Source organism: Halichoeres trimaculatus, unplaced genomic scaffold, assembly GCF_033239565.1.
Source record: "Halichoeres trimaculatus isolate MK-OKI-2021-1 unplaced genomic scaffold, fHalTri1.1 fHalTri1_scaffold_12, whole genome shotgun sequence".
NCBI classification, from domain to species: domain Eukaryota; kingdom Metazoa; phylum Chordata; class Actinopteri; order Labriformes; family Labridae; genus Halichoeres; species Halichoeres trimaculatus.
Window position 1 is genome coordinate 14090344 of NW_027437190.1, and position 17485 is coordinate 14107828.

The 17485-nt window shown below is 42.0% G+C and overlaps 1 protein-coding gene across 1 annotated transcript; it reads right to left on the minus strand.

Annotated features, from left to right (window-relative positions):
* Positions 1-7211: 7211 nt before the first annotated feature.
* Positions 7212-17091, minus strand: trim46a (tripartite motif containing 46a). Its single transcript, XM_074684039.1, has 12 exons — positions 16840-17091; positions 15702-15960; positions 15154-15304; positions 14133-14331; positions 13903-14049; positions 13726-13821; positions 12050-12303; positions 11772-11893; positions 11127-11456; positions 10356-10585; positions 10164-10231; positions 7212-9099 (listed from the first exon to the last, which is right to left on the minus strand). Exons 1-12 carry the CDS (start codon positions 16897-16899, stop codon positions 8658-8660), a joined length of 2358 nt encoding a protein of 785 aa, XP_074540140.1. The 5' UTR covers positions 16900-17091; the 3' UTR covers positions 7212-8657.
* Between the last annotated feature and the right edge of the window lie 394 nt (positions 17092-17485).

A 17485-nucleotide genomic window follows, 5' to 3' on the forward strand; every position in this document is an offset into this window, starting at 1 on the left:
CTCAACTACAAAAGACTTTTCTTTTCCTCTGAGCTTGTTTTGATGTACGCATGGTGGACATGAAATGTTATTTTTAGCCCAGTTAGGAGTTAAAAGCTGCATTTGACCTTTTGAAGTGAGAAGATTTGTGTCAGATTGTGTAAGAATCTGAAGTGTTGTTTTGTACACAGTAACAAGCTTACATGCAGATGTGCAGAGATAAGTTTGTGTTTGTGTTTGATTGGGGTGGTTGTGCGAGAAGAGACAAAAGCTTGTTTGATGGTGCAGCAGTGTGAATGAGCTTGTTTGTGTGAGTATGTTGATACAGAGAGGGCAGCGGTGGGAAAGGCCACGCCAGAGGTTCTCATCCAATGTGTGTGAGTGTGTATATGCGTATGTGTGTGTTTGTTACATTGGCCTCTCTTCCTGAGCTCAAAGCGCCTGCCCCTGACAGAAAACACACACAGACACAACACTGTATTGTGCTGAAGCTGAATGTTATGTAGGGAAGCTAAGCTGAGAGGACTTGAGGTGGGAGATAAATGAGCTACAGTTGAAAGAGGAAAGAAGAAAAACATGGGGACGTTTTGGGGAACAGATGAGAGAACAGAAACGTTAAATCTACAAAGAAGACAGAGGTGGGAAAGAGAAACTAGGACAACATGAAAAGTATTTTAGGGACAAGAATTTAAAATATTGTTATTATTATTTCACACCAAATCAGGAGATGTGATTTCTTCCCACATTGAGAGGCTGAATGATCCTCACTGAAACTACTCAAATAAGCATGCATGTCGTCTGGGGACCATGAATGTGTTCAGATTGTCTTGGCAGTCAATTCACCAGTCCTCAAGATATTCGAGCCCAGGCTTTTACACTTTAAGGACAAACAGTCTGATATTCAATCCCTTGAGTCAGCGTGAAGCAAGAGTAGGAGAAAAAGCCGGAGGTTTGGAGTTATCTTTTAAAAATGTTAAAATTTGGGACAACAAGGGAAATCTATTGATATGGCCAGCTAAATCAGATGAAAAGATGGAACTTCAATTTAAAAGTGCAAATGTTTTTTTATTATTATTTTTCAAAAAAGCAGGGAAAAGCCTGTGCAGACCATTGAGACTCCTGGGACCAGAAATATAAACCAGCATGTTCTGATGAAGAACAAAGACACAAAGATAGAGTGGCTTTGTGAGTAGAAGTTAGTTATTTAGGGCAGAAAGAAAAAAACACAGTGCATGATGAGTCCAGAAGAAGATAAGGAGGCACTGGGTGTTGTCTATTCTTCCAGAGGAAAGAGTCAGACATCGTTTGGTCAGAGAGACAATGTGTGGAGTCAGATAGACTGGCCGGACACACCCCTCATTACTAACTGTGGCTTTTTTGTGAAGAGGTGTATTAAATTCAAAGACTGGCCTCCTATACTCATGTGCACACGTCTTTGGTCCGCAGCCAAAAGTTCACATAGGGCTTATGTGCTGTTTATGTGTCCGTGTGTGTCTTTGGAGGAGTGGGGGGCGTAGAGGAGGGTAATCAGCTGGAACAATGAGTACAACTCACAAACAGGATCCCTCTGTTTCCTGTAGTAGAGACTGTCTCCTTAAACACACACACACACACACACACACACACACACACACACACACACACACACACACACAGATAAGTCCCTTTAAACAAAGACATACACAGATTTTCTGTACAGTGTGTTGTCTCTTCCACAGACACTCCCACACTCTTCCCCCCACAAACACCATGTGTGCATTCAGATGTCTATTTTTGTCGTTATGGGCAAACCCTGATCTATGGGTTTTGTTTCCCCCAGTAATTACACACAACAAAGTCTCTGCTAACATGCAGTCTACAGCCAGACAGCATGCTCACTCAGCATATAAACAGACACACAGCACACTGGGGGGCAGTCAGCAGCTTGTGCACTCTCCACCATCAGTAAAAGCACACCTGTCCCAGCTGCTGTTTTGAAGAGAAGAGGAGGGAGAGAAGGAATGTGCTTCCCTCAGTTTTCCTGTCAGCCCCTCACACTTTCCACCATCTCTGTCCCTTTCCCTTTTCTGACTTTTTTACCTAATTATCCCATGATCCTAGTTTCCTTTTTTTTTTTATAAACCATCACTGTCATCAATTCTTTCTCCTTCCTGTGTTTTTGTTGGCATTTTCTCAGTTGTTTCCCCCAACCATAACTTTTTTTTTTTTATTTTTTATTTTTTTAGATTTTTAGATTTTTATCCTTGATGTTATTCTTTCTTCAGCAAGGAAAGAAGTGATCTGACACTGTTTTTTCTCATACTTACTTCAGACCTTTCAGTTTACAACACAAGTACTCATCTGATACCAGCAGAATCACATAAAAAAATCACTTACTGGCAGCATTTTGTTTGCTCAAACTAATGCTGAGATGGCATTGCTGTTCTTTACCATCACAGAAAGTATAGAAAATGGGTGTACTCTCTAAAGGAATTAATTGGTTCCTTAACAGATACTTAGACAACCTTCAACAGTAATAACAACATCAGAAATGCTGACTAAACCAAACTACAACTTGTTGATATTCTTACCACCGCTCAAGGGTAAAGTTTCTTTGAAGAGCAGATAACTTAAAAGTTGCTCTCTCCTACTCTGCTGTCATCTCTGGGATTGCTGGACAGTATCAATATGAAAATATTTATTTTGTCTAGCCCGTCAAATTGGCATGTTTACCTAAATTAAGGTTTTAGCCAAACATTTTACAAATATGATGCTAACATAAACTTATGGTCTAACCTCACATTGTGTCCTGTGGTGTCAAAAAGAAGTAAAATTTGCCTGAACATTTTTTGTGGGTTGATTTGACATGAAGTGGGATCAGTTTGTTTATGTTAGTGAAAGTGAAACTTGTTGTCAAGAGGTTTTGGCCAATCGGAATCAAGCATCTTACCCTTTAAAAGCTTAAAGGAACTGTGAGGAGTTAAAAAGTGTTCTTGGAAAAGTCTCCCTCCTAGATATATGCCTGATTGTAATCCACACTTTAACATGACATCATCAGCAATAACATAATTTATTCCAAAATTTTACTTTGTAGCTTCCTGATCGGGTCGAGCAGGACCAGATTGATTTATTAGTCTCTATGACAACACCACATTAATTTTGTAGTGATGGTGGACACAGGAGCCTCACTGTCCGACAGAAAAAGGACAGAATAGCAGAAGAAAGCTTGACAGGAGAGTGATACAGCCCAAGCTAAAGGCTTAAAGGGCTAAAGCTGTTTGTGATATTGTTCATTCCAACCCACAGTCAGCAGTTATTCTGCAGTGGTCTGTTCAAACGTTACAGTCTATCAATAAAATGAAGAGGGAGGTTATACTAGCTCTGATTGGTAGATGAGCATATTACTGACCCGTCTCACAGCATCGGGCTGCCAGAGCTACATTTGGACGGCAACTAAACTACTTTACAAACTGACAGTTTCTTATTCACATGTGAGACTACCGATACCTTGTAGCATGGAGCTGCTGGTAGCGCTACATAGAACGTTTGCTTGTTGTCACATTTCAAACAACAGTGCTAAGTTACCGTTCTGATAAATACCCTACCTTGTCGCACTGTATCCAGTAAAAAGTTGTCTTGAAGAAAATTTGTTCCAAAACAAATACACGCCTGGTTTAAAGTCTCATCTTTATGACAGTGTATGTGAGACTCCAGGTCAGAAGGTGGTGAGGCTGTCCAATTAAAACAGATCCTCCTCACAGCATCTTTAAAGTACGGAAACCTGCTGATTTTTAACCAGATAACATAACATACTATCGGATGTTGTCCTGACTTTGGAATACTCAAGCTGCTGGATATTATTACTTTACTTAAGCAGTGTCTGAGGCTGACGTCATAGCAACTTCTGATAATGGTTTCAGTTCTGTACTGGAACAGCTCTGTCTCTAGATACTTGGTGGTCTCTTCCCTATATTTTCTGAAAACCTTAAACATAGCTCTTTGGCATGTTTTTTACTCTTAGATATTCCATGATGATAATCAGGTCTACCTTGTGAAACTATCAGCTGGCTCTTTTGATATGCAGCAGATTTTAGACTGTGGAGCTACACATGAAAGTCCCCAATTAACATTTACACAGAAGCCTTCTGCCATCACCTTTTATTGCTCTGCATGTGTATGCATGCACTCCCCTGTTTATAAACCCAGTTGCTGCTGGAGGTATTTACAGGGGTCCATGTGCGGGAGCAGCAAGTGCATTTCTGCTACCAGTTTTAGCACCTTCTCTTGTTTTGATTTTGTAATCAGCTCTTTTCTCTGCAGAGGCTGCAGGATGAACAGCTGAGGAGCTCACACAAGAACTTGCATGCATTAAGTAGGATTCACACACAAAGACCACCCTCCTTTCTTTTTTCATACACACAACACAATCACAAAAATGTGGCTCCCCAGTGTTTTCACTGGAACCAGTTGGTGCTGAAAGACCTTTGCTCTGCACCTCCGCTACGGAAATAGATTTACAGGTGGCCCTCCAGTGTGTCCTTAGGGTTATGGTGTACTTCAATGTGTACGGTCTCAGTCTCCCAGCTTTTTTTCTTCTTCCTTTCCCCCTCTCCTCCTCCCACTGCTTCTGCTGTCCTTCAAAATAAAAACAGTGAGTGAGGTGATATGTGGACAGCTAGTCATTAAGCTGTCAGAGGATGACCTGTGGACCAAAAACTCGGTCCACTTGGAAGAATATTCATGTTTCACCACTGGTATAAATCATCTGTCAGGCTTTCATTTCTTTTACCTGAAAGGGTTCATGTAGACTCAGTGACTGACATTGACATGACTGGACACATGCAAACACAAAAAAAGGCAAAAAAAAAAAAAAAAAAAGCCACAGTGTTTATTTTAAAAACATGCTGAACTCACAAACAACTTTTTGTCTCACAAACTTTTTTTTTCTCTCATTTCTTTTGATTATGAAGAAAGTAATTCGACACCAAGCCAAACAGGTGGCATGGTATTTACAAGGCCTTTATAGAGAGTTAATGTTTTTCTTGTCTAAAAATGAGACACACTCACCCATAAATACTCAACAGAGCCCAAGGAGCTTTGGTCCTGTCTTAGCACGCTTTATGTACTTGGCATCCGTCCAGAACATACACATGTGGAAGATTTGTGTGTGTGTGTGTGTGTGTGTGTGTGTGTGTGTGTGTGTGTGTGTGTGTGTGTGTGTGTGTGTGTGTGTGTGTGTGTGTGTGTGTGTGTGTATTTCAGTACAGTTGGTAAGACCATTTTTTATTTCTCTGGGGGAGGTTCACAAATCTGTTCAAGTATCACTGATCCAATCCAGTTTTACAGACTTTTTTTTATTTCAGCATAGACCATAGTTAAAACTTGTAAAGCTAAAATGTGTGTGTTTCTGTGTGTCTGAGAGTGTGTGGAGGACATACATGTCCGCAGTGATGTGCAGAGGTGCTGAGGAAAGACAGAAGACACAGCTGTTCAGGGACCAGGGAGTCTGTGCTTGCATTTGCAGATATTTCTACAGCTTCCTGCACTGTGAGCACATTTTAAAGTTTCCTCTGTGTAACTTTTTCCTCATACAACTCAGCAGCCTTTCCCCCCCAAAATATTTATAATTATGTTTAATCATTCCTTTTTTGATTTCATTTGAAAGCTTTAATTGTTGATTAAAGTAGTTTCATCTCAGGTGGTGACTCATGTCGGACAATCCCTGCCTGTTACTGTGGAAATCTACTCTTAAAATGTGTCTGAACATCCACCTCAAGAGCCGTCAGACAAAAACATTTTTTTTGTTCTGTTTTAAAATTCCACACATTGCTATTTTCCCTGTTATCTGTATCAAGCTGTTTGTTTATCTTTAGACTTCTAAAAGTCTAACCCTGACATCCATCGGGGTATCCTGTCAAAAAAAAATCTGCTTGGATGTGGTTTAAGTAAATTCAGCTGGAAATGTAGTTTAATTTTACGCCAGAACAAGCTTGCGTGCAAACACACAGACAAAATGGGCTTAACCTTAGGGAAGAGGAGGAGCTGGGTAAACATGGGTAAAGAAAACTTAGCTGTAACTAAGGGATGATGCAACCACAATGGGACCAAAGCCATGCTAGGGTGCAGCAGGGACGTTTTTCCTTTAGGGTTGAGTTTGATTTATTGGGGAAGAGTAAATGCAGACTGACTTATTTGCTTTCTTGCTTTAAGATATATGTGGTGTATCTGCAACATAGCTGATAATCATGTGACACTTTGCAGGTGTGCTCTTATGAGTTACTGCACACATGCACTTTATTAACCATTAACACATGGTGCAAGGAGAAAGCATAGAAAAAAGAGAGAAAGAGAATCAAAGAGGAGATGAACAATCTTTAAGGTTTAACTCAGCAAAGAGAGCATGAGAGAAGCCAGGGTGACTTAACCTGCAATATTTGACCTGTCATTAAAGATCTGTGACCAGACAAGTCAGCGTTGACACATTGTGCACCTGTTGCTGACTAACTTTTTATAACAGGACACAGTGAATAAGCAGCAAAGCACAAACAATGTCGCCCCCTAATGGTGACTTTTATTGTTGCACAGCCTCACAGCAGACAGGTCATACTTTTCTGGATTCATTGCAACATCTTCCTGTTGATGGACAGAAACAACAACAAACACATGACAGTTCAGATGTTACACATGCCCTGACTCTTTTACCTCCGTGGAAAATTCATGTTTGTCACTCACTCTGTCTGATGATGATAATAACTTGTTAAAACACCGGTCCAACTGGCTCACCAGCTAAACACCCACACTCCTGCTGTTGTTGCTCTGTATCAGGTGTGTAGTGAGGCGTGTTCTGGCACTGTACAAAACAGGTTGATTATATTTAAGCCCTGTGGCACAATAGATCCTATTTGTACATTCATGTAGCCCTGGCACACTCGGGCGATTAAGGCACACTTGTCGTTACATGCAGGCGGGCAGCACACACACAGACACATCAGCTTTTTCCATGACAATTAAACAAAGAGAGTCTGCTTTCATAATCACACATAGTGTTGTTCCTGATGTTTACCGTCAACAAAGATGTGACAAATACATTTGTTAAGTATATTTCAGCAACAACATGGCTGCAGGGCTTCAAAATAAAAGCGGATGATAAAACTTAGAGTGATTTCAGAAATGTTATGAGACTTCATGAATCAAAACAAGGACTAAATCTTGTTAAAAGTATGTGTGAAATACAGTTATTCAAAAAACTGAAATCTCAGAAGCAGTGTGGTTATTACTTAGTAATAAAGTGAGCCCATCAAATGGTTACCAGTCATTTATTTATTGTTTTTCTATATGACATCAAAGAAAAAAATCCAGCCTGTAAGGTCAAGTCTAACTGTAGAGAGTCTGATTTCTGGGATGCTACCGTCTAAACTCATTCATGTGCTGTGCTGACACACAAGCAGAGGAGGTTCAATATGTCATTCAAGGCTGGAATCACACACAACTGAAAGTGTGAAAGTCACAGCCAGAGCTCGTATACACACATACACACCAGAGGATCGTATCACATATCAAAATGCATACAGAGCCAGTGAATTTGAAAATATTGTTACAATCTCTTGCGTTGAAATGATACAGTTTTTTTTGCTATTACATTCCCCCAAAATATCATAAACCAGCTTAGGGATAAATGAGCATCTGTGGTAGGAGAGCTTTAGGGAAAAAAGTGGAACGTCAACCAGAGCTCATCAAATAGACCTTTTTGCTTTAACCTACTTCAGATAGTATGGTTTTAAACGTCACATCTTATTATCATGTGCAAATTACTCAAACAGCACAGTTTAATACCGGACATGTAGGCCATCAACATTTTTAGCTCTTTGCACAATGAAGAACACTGAAATGTATTCACATGTTTGGATTCAAGCAGAGTGATCAGACATAATCCTGCAGAGTCTTTTTTCTCCTGTCATCTTAAAAATGAGTCGAATGTGATGTTTGCCACATGAGTCCTTTTTGAAATGCAAAAACAGCGACTCTATAAAAAACGACTGGGATGTTCAGACACGGAGACACGTGATCCTGACATGAGCCAACAGTACCTTTTGAATTCACTTTGTATATTCACTTCTAAACACATTGTTAGGCTACATAAAAAATGACAATATAAAATACGCATACAGTACGTCTGAGGTGCTTTTACAGAGCGACAGTCAGTTATCTGCATTAAGAGGATGTTAGGTACGAGTCCTAGCGTTACTTGCATGCAACACTTGTCAGGTCATTCTGGGACCAATGCAAACAAGCATAAAGGGAGGGCGATTTTTTTGACATTGCAAATTGACTTTTTGACCTTTTTAAAAGGTGTCTGGCTCACCCAGCCAACAGAATTCTGCATAGTCTAAAATCACTTCAGCTACTATTTCCATAGAAGCACTGCAAATTCAAGGCGAGGTAAAGCAGGAATAAATATTAGATAAACAAATCTGAAAAGGAGAAGTTTGATATTTCCAGGCTAAGTGCAAATGCAAATCATCAGATTTCAAAAATTACAATCAAAGGAAAAAACACAACCATGTTTAGCTCTGACAGTTCAATCAATTAGAAGGTTGACAAGATCAAGGCAATAAATTATCAATTCAGACCAAGTGGAGAATATAAGCCATCTTAACCCCTACAGAAACACTGAGTGAACCGTGTCTTTGTACTGTTGTCTATTTGTTGAGATTCTTCGCACATGTTTGGATAGTCACCCTCCGAGGGGGCGGCTCCTCAATGCTCCGATTGGCCACAAGGTCCTGAAGCTGCAGGGCCCCCCCACCAATGAAGCAGAAAGCCGGACACACAGGAGCCGAACAGTCCAAATGAGTCTCCCAAATGATCCTTAATGAGTGGGCGTCATAGAAGGTGACACGTCCTTTGTCACAGTCCAGGCACACACCCAGTCGAGGTGGGAGAGGGGCGGTGTAATGGTGAGGGAGGTTACTGTGGCTGCTACTGTGGGAGTGCGGTGCCCCCTCTGACTGGCTCTGACTGTGAGTGTGACTGTGTCCCTGAGGAAGCAGGATCTTGCCCATGCCTATTGTGAGGAAACAGAAGGGGGGAGAGTCCTGGCCGTCTTCTGCTCCACTGTCATGGCCGCTGTCTGGGTCACAGCTGAGTAGAGGACAAGAGGACGAGAGGAAGAGAAAAACAAAAATTTAAAGGTTCGGAAAAAAATGTTTTGATTAAGAGGAGCCTGGCAATCGGAAACACTTAGTAAAAAATGTCAGATTTTCTGAATAGTCACAAGCACAAAAAAATGTAAAAGCTAAGACCACAAAGTTTTCTGTTAAAATGAAAAGTAAACTGAGTCCCCCATCAAAGACACACTCTTATCGGCACATAAAGTATATCTTTATGGTATCATTGGTTGTTGGCAGTGATTGCTTTGCAAGCCACGTGCAGTTAGACCTGGGAGTAGGGTTTGCACACTTTTGTGTTAGGATTACAAAAAATAAATAAGAAGTTTCAATGAAGGCTCATCTTGACCCCATTATAACCAAAAATATGTGAAGATGTGCCCAATTTGTAAGTCTTACAAACTTTGAGTATTTCTTTGGGTCAGCATACGATACAATGACATCACACCCAAAGGGGGAATGTTTTGTATACTTTCAGCTCATTGTTTTTGTAAATCTATTTTTGGGGTTAATTTCTATCAGCTTTTTTTTTATTTATCAAACTTGTTTCACTCAAGCAAACTTTGAAATGTTGTAGTTGGTGTGCTAACATGTCTAACTGCCTCAAGATGTCAGAGGCAAATTAACACAGCATGCTGCTGTGAGCATTTTGAAGGTAGCTGAAGGTCGGATGTTGGCACTGCTGGTTGGATTTTTGTATGTGTTACATCATTAAACTCAATCAGTCACTGTAAAAAAAGGTTGATTGAATTTATTTCAGGCCAATTGTGGCTAAAAGCACAACATCACTGTTGAATTTGTTGGTTCAGTGGTTGAACTACACACGCTGTTTTAAAGAAGCTGTGATCCCTGAAGTGAATGCCTCTGGATTTTGACCTGCGACCATTCCCCGCTCTTTGTTGTATCAACTGTTTTTTCATGGAAATAAAGAGATAAAAGCTTAAAAATAAACTTTTAAATCAACAAAAAGAAAATCACCTTCAAAACTTTTGGGGGTGGAAACATTTCCAGGATCTTCGTATAAAAGTTGAGACTTACCGTGGGCTTGTCATGTCCTGGGGGAGATGAAACCACTCTTGTAGCTTTACCTCTTGTCCCACTCCCACCTGCAAGATGGAGAGAAAGAGAGCCAAGAGGCTTTAGTCATGTCCGTTTTGAGTCAGCTTGTTACATAAAGCTAGCTCAACACATTGTGATAATAACCACCTTTCACATAAACATCTCTCTTACCTTTACCAGATATGACCCAGGCTCCACCGAGCATGCCCAGTAGTGTCTGCCTTGATTGACAGCCAAGTCGGCCACCAGCAGGTCAGAGGTCAAGTGGCAGGAAGTGAGCGTGCGGTCAGCGGCCTGCAGGAGGGAGAGGCCTGGCACACTGCGTGCGTAGGTTTGACCTTTACCTAGTGCCAGCCTGTCAGCGTGCAGCCCCCAGCGTGAGTCCAAGGAGAAACTCAACACTGAGAGGAAGGGAAAAGGATGCGTACCAGGAAAGAAGGGAAGGATGGCGAGGAAGAAAATGGGTGGGAGTCAAGAAGCAGGAGCGGTTAGATTATCAAGAAAGACTGAGCATCAAGTGGAAAAAAGAGCTGAATAAGATCAGGAGAAGACCACGTAAAATGAGGCAGATCACTTTTCTGTGAGGGGTGGTGGTGAAGAGCAACAGCATGAAAAACGGTGAATGGTATGGAGGAACAAACAGGAGTTTTATGAAGCGCAGGACAAACCTGAAGCAAGAAGGAAAGTTGTTGAAAGAGTCTGACTTGGGTGAAACTGGAATGTTGAACAAAATAAGCAAAGTTTGGTGCAGAAGCTAAAATTAGAATCAAGTGGGAACAGAGGATATGAAGGGATGGACAGAAAAAATATGGTTAGTTGATTGATTCAAAAATGGTAATACTGAAAGATGCCACATTCTGTATCTACATGGAAGACTTTTTCCAAATAAATGGAAAGAAAAAGCTAAAACATGATTTGTCATGATGCATGCCTGTATTTTACCTGGTGCTGGTGGAGTGTGGAGGTAAACTTCCTCACTGTACTCCCCAAACCCGGCCTTGTTGCAGCCTCTCACCCTGAGCACGTACACACTGTCCATCTGCAGCCGATCGACCACAGCGTTGGTCCCTCTTACTTCGTCCAGGCGCAGCCAGGCTGTCGCAGCGTTAGGGGATCTGATGCCACCCCATGTGGCTGCAGCACCTCCCGCTCGCCGCTGGTACTCCACAGAGAAGTGCCAAGCTGGGGCTGAGTCCTGAGGGAGACGCCAGCACAGGAAGAGCTGGTCATAGGCAAGAGTCTTCTGTGTGTCAATGACTGGAGCCAGTGGGGCTGTGGAAAAGACAGGTAACAGTCAACAATTATCATCACACGTGAGGAAGAGATTATGTACTAAATGTTTGCATAATTGTGATTTAAGTATTCAAGGTTAACAACATCATGTTGATGTCTGATAGAAATGATCAAACTTTTCAAAAATTTCTATAATATGATTTGGAAATGTTAGGCTTCAAGATTAATTTTGCTGTAGGTTGTGCACCAGTATTTGTGGAATGTCTGTTGTCTAAACAAAGTAATTGGTAAGAGCCGACAGTTGTCAATAACATCAGTTTTGCCAGCTTTCTTCCTTTCACACTGTTTACATACCACGTATGAACGCCAAGCCTTGGATGAGCTTCACCTCTTTGGATGCATCGAGGTGAAAATGTCTGAAACAGGGATCAGCAGCAAGAGAGAAACACTGGAGATGTTCTATAGCCTTCACCAGCCTGAAGAGGGAGAAGTGCACAGACAGACACACAGCGATAATGAAGAAAAATGTTCAGGATGATACATGAGAAAAAAATGAATGTAGAGAAACAAATCTAATCAGTCAGCCTTTTAGGTTTAGGATTCAGCTAAAGAACCCTGTGTGTTGTGTGTACCTGTTGTGAGTGATTCTAGCAGCCTGTACAAAACAGGGTGCATCAGTCTCCTTCAACAGCTCCTGTGTGTAAGCCATCAGCCCAGCATGCTCCAGCAGGCCTCGTCTCTCTGAAACCTGGGCAGACAGGGCTTCTTCCCTCCTGCTGCGAGATCCCTCCAGGGCCAGAGCCAGAGCCCCCTGACGCTCTGCTACCGCTGCTCCAAGCTCTCGAATACAGTGTATCAGCTGATGTAGGGCTACTGTGCTGTTAGCCTAAAGGGAGAGACAGAGAGGGGAATCCAGAGCAGAAGAACAGTTGATGCAGACTCCAACAAGTACAACCAGTTGCTTCACTTGCAGCCGTTACTGGGTTTTAAATCTTCTGGTACCCGAGTCTGGATATGAGACTCGTGACTCAACTCGAATTTAACTCTGGCTGCATTAGGGGGAGGATTCGAGTTTATTTATCAATGAATGCTTTTTAATTTGTATTTATTATTTTTTCTGGTATAAGGTCCTAATAACAGGTCAGTTTTCAGGCTACAGCTGACATATATGCTTGTTTATGTGTATGCTCGTTCACGTGCTGTCTCGTTCAGCAACAGTGCCAGGCAAGGTGTCAAAGGAGGTGTCACAGGTTGTGCATTCTGGCAAATCCAGAGCAACATTTTATGTATAACACGTTGTGCTATGTAAAATGAAACACTGAGGAGAAGACCAGGATAATGGCTTTAACTTTAACAGACATCTATATAGAACATGTAAGTTTGGCTAATGCTAATGTAAGTTTGGCTGTTGAGAACGTCATAAGCTAGCTGCTAAAAAAGTTGAATGGGATGTGACATAGCTAATCATTTATTGTATGCATTTTACCTACAGTCTATACAATGAAGCCAAGTTTCCAGTTGAGACCCCTTACTTAAATATCACACCAATCAACAGACACTAATGTTAATGAATCGAATATGTTTTCTGTACATCAAAATTGTCCAACAGAGTCAGCCCAGGTTTACACAGCCAAGAGTTTGGGGACAAACAGCAACATTCTTTATCCTGAACTCAATCTAGGCTATATTCATCATTTATATTATATACTAAAGGTAAGATACTTAAAGTTACACCAGGTGACTTTCCTGTGTCCTGCTCTGGGGACTTTTCTAGGACTTGGGCTCGACTGATTTTTTCTTTAGTGGCACGGACTCAACTGAGGGTGTGGGCACACTGGTTTGCCAGTATGACAGCGCTCTCAGACTTGAACACTAAAGACCCGAGATTCTACTTAGACTCAAGTGATGGTGACAACACTGGTTGTGCCTGACCTATTTACTGAATGAATGTTAGCAGCTAAAACCTGTCAGAAGCCTGTACTCCAGTTATTCCACAAAGACTCAGAATAAAGAAAATAAAGTTGTTATTTGTGGAATCATATGACATTTGTCTTGCTTTAGGATACTAAATAGTGTCACAATAAAACTGGAGAGATCTGATGTTCCTGACGATGAAATAAAAAATCTGCATTTCAGATACTGGTTTAAAAAAAAACAATACTGTACAGCCCTAAACATTTACAATATGCCAGGTTGTGTTGATCCAAACAAATAACACTAACTGAAAGCCATGTTTTAAGGTACTGCACGGGCAAGAGGGTACTTTGACATAACAGAGCAAAAGCGCAAAACAGTAAAGATGCTTCACCTCCATCTGTTTAATCGTAGCTTCCAGTTGAGTGATCTGACTCTGTATGGTCTCCTGGTTGGCCAGAATGAAGTTCATTTCCTTTGTGACCTTGTCCTTTCAGAGCAGAAGAAAAGTTGATTTCAAAGCTACAATCATCAGCATCTTAAAGTAAGAAAAGACCAAACACAAACTCACCTTTAGAGACTGATAAGCCTGCGCTATAGGCAGCACTTTGTGTCCGTGGTGGACTCGACGTAATTTACAAAGTGAGCACAGCAACCTCTGGCAGTTATGACAGTACCACTGCATCCTCTCCTGCTCGTGCTCTGTGCATGTTAAGACCTGAAGCACCAAAAAGGATTAAGGTACAAAGACAATAAAACTGAAGTCACTCTATATGATCAAAAACGCAAAACTAAACAAACCTTGGGACGAAAGTTGTTGGTGGGCAGGATGTGTTCATGCTGAGCTCGAGGAGTTCCCCAGGGGTGATAGAGTTTGAAACATTCATTGCAGAAGTTTGACTTGCAGTCTGCGCAGCCCTTGGTGGCTTCTAGGGACTGGGGGGGCTTACAAAAACCACACATGATGGCTACACTGCCCAGGCTGACTGTGTGCCTGTACCTGAAGGGGGATAGAGCAACGGGAGAGGTTACAGCAAATCTGGCAAGAGAGAAAAAGGCAAGAAAGTAAGAGTGCTTTTAACTTGAGTAAGGGAAGATTGAGCTCATCCCAGCTTGCCCTGCTTCTTTTTTAGTTGCGAGGAGTTGAAATTTTTAACAGCCTGACCTGGATACATCACCAGCAGCTGCCTTGTTAGTGCATCCTGCACAGTAAAACATGCACCGTCACACTTTCCTGACCAACAACACAACCACTGCCTGGGGAGGGAGCAGCTGCACTCATCAAACTGCTGCGTGTGAAACTGAGAAACTGCCTCTCCCCATCACTCTCCCTTCCCATCTCTGTGCACTTTTTTTTCAAAACAGCCCTTCTTGCTTTGATCTTCACTATTTGAACTGATAAGAGAGGGGGATGATTAACATTAAAAGGGTGGTGAGAAGTATCTTACTACAAAGTTACTCAACAAAAGTTTGGTGAAATTGATCCAGTTTTTTAGGGAGGAGTACACTGCAGATTTTTGAGTTGTTCCTGCAGTCTGCTCTTAGGTTTAGCCTTGGATCAGGAGCAGAGGATAGATTCATTATTGAAACTCATTCCAGCAAATGATTTTCTGTCTCATTTAAAAGAGAGTATTGACCAGGTCCTTCATTCACTGCCTTTCTTCACTGTATGCATGACTGGCTAAGGGGATTTTTCAGCTAAAACCCTAGTTACTTCATTCACCCATCTATGAGATGGGAGTTTTGCAGTCTACACCTGTTTTTTTTTAACTGTGATCCCATTAATTATAGTATGTCTAAACATGTTTGTGCACATGCATACCTCTCCACAATCCTCTCCAGAGTGAGGTTGCGGAGGCAGTCTGTCAGGCCCTTCTCTCCAAGCTCTACATCCTCCTGACAGGAAGGACATGGGAACAGCATGGGGGGAAGGGTGGCATCCTTCCTCCTTCGCCCTGGGTAAGTGCTGCACACTGGGAGAAGGACATAGGTGTAGATTAGTAGCGGAACAGGTAAGCATGGGAAAAAATTAAAAAGCAGAGTTTTTTCTTTTCCCAACTTTTATCTATCAAAAAGCTGAAAAACAAAAACCTCTGCTGTGGAGCAGACATTTGCTTACATGCTCTAAACATCACACCTGCATGACAGATGCCTACATCATCCAGTGCAGCTTTTGCTCTACATGCACTCAATAAGTCATAAGATGAACTCATAAATCTCTGACTCATCAGGTAAACTCAGACATTAACAGGAGTATGAGTAACATACTATCATCTGTGTTATAAAACATGGCGCCACCCGTAGGTGACTTCATGCTGAGCTCAACATCTCCTTACTCAGCTTCACATATATCTCAGATTCTTTCCTCACCTGTCCTGAGAACCCGCTCCAGGCGATCAGGGGTCTTGGGCGCAGGCCTTCGTGCCTGACGTGGGGAGCGTGAGTTGGGTGTAGAGGCAGGCGAGTTGGGCTCTGGAGGGAGCTCTGGGGGAGGATAACCTCTTTGTACCAGCACCTCAGCTGCACACAGCAGACACACACTGTGCTGGCAAGGCAGGAGGATAGGCTGCTTCACCATTTCATCACACACGGGGCAATGCAGCTCCTTTTCCATGCTCTTCATGTTGGACTGCAGAGGTTTGAGGAGAGAAGTGAGGAGTCAGATCAGATAAAGGCTGAGTCACTAGCGTAAACAAAGGATGCACTGCTCTTTATTTTCTGAGTCTTCTGTGACCTGAAAAAATGTATATGAGGTGTGTGGGAGTCAGGATGGAGGAAGGGAGCTGCAGCAGACACTGGTTACATTGACTGATGCTGGATACAGGGAGCACAGCAAGAGAGGGGAAAAATACCAAGCCCTAACATCAAGTGATAGCAAGTCACTACTGAAATAGATTCCTGTAGCTCAAAAGATACAGGGACAAAACTGGTTTGGTAGGTCCTGATAGAGGGTGCCATGGTTTGCTAGAAAAAAAAATCCCTTTTTACAGTCAAATAAAGCATTCTAAAATTACTAATGTTTTAGCCCCTGGGCTTCACTTTAAACACAATTCTGGTGGAGTAGACCTTTTTCCAGTGATACAACTGCTAAACGCAGCATCCCGTTTCTATGACAACGTGCATCATCCCTGCCTTCTCATCGTGTCGGGCCCGTAAAACATTTTGAAGCTACAACAAGCCTATAGAAGCTAATGTTTGTGTGTTTAAGTTTATAACCATCAAGTGTCTATAGCTGTCTCTTCAACGGTGTTTGCCTAATGTGCCTTATGTGCAATGTGTGGCCTTGCTTTTATGTTCCCCCCACGGTGCAAGAGCTATGCCAGCAACCCTTTGATTTAACTGATGCCAAACAAATGTTGCACGAAATGAAAACAGCCCTGCATTCCTTCATTAAATGCGAAGCCACTGCTTTCTGATGGATCGAGAAAAATGTGGAAAACAGTCACGATGATAGCAAGGAAAAATTGGGCTCACGTGGTTGAAATAATAAAATGAACGTCACACTCACACTAATGCGAACCAACGCGTCCATGATTGAGGTAAAGGTTTGTAACTCCGCTTCTGCCATGTCCCCACGAAGCTAGCCTCTCTGTGATAAAGGAACTTGAGTCAACGCAGCATTTAGAGCCTCACAACCCCGCATCCAGGCTGGGGAACCAGTAGCTTTTCTGCCGGCTATGTTCCTAGCTTGATATGTGCTGGTGCGCACACGCTGATATTTTGCTGTCTGTCTCGAATCACCGTGTCGAGCAGTCGTAGAAACGTTTTAAGGGGGTGGGGGGAATCTCGTTTTGGCTGTACCCCAATAACACTGGTCGAGCAATATGACAAACTGCAACTTTGACGTTGAAAGTGTTACGTGAAAATTTGATGTTATTCTACTTGATTATTTGATAACGTTACACTCCAGCATCACTATTTTATTTATTCAAAAATGAATAAAGCCGGGTAATTTTTTTGGGGGGGAAATATCGCAGAAAGCCATGCCTGTTATACCCCAACAGCCAAGATTATCAGTACCATCGCTTATACAACTAACCAGGTGTTTATTAGATTCTGCAAAGCTTGATTGTCCATACCAAATCGCTTGTGGCCTAGTTTCACTACTGCCGTTAGATGGCAGTGATGTGCTACAATCAGACCAAGGTCCACCC

Coding starts and splice junctions, on each gene's coding strand:
- trim46a (XM_074684039.1), bottom strand. CDS start 16,899: ATGGCAGAAGCGGAGTTACAAACCTTTACCTCAATCATGGACGCGTTG. Junction 11,457..11,771: donor AGGCTTGGCGTTCATACGTG/GTATGTAAACAG, acceptor TCTTTTCCACAG/CCCCACTGGCTCCAGTCATT. Junction 10,232..10,355: donor CTGGGTCATATCTGGTAAAG/GTAAGAGAGATG, acceptor TCCATCTTGCAG/GTGGGAGTGGGACAAGAGGT.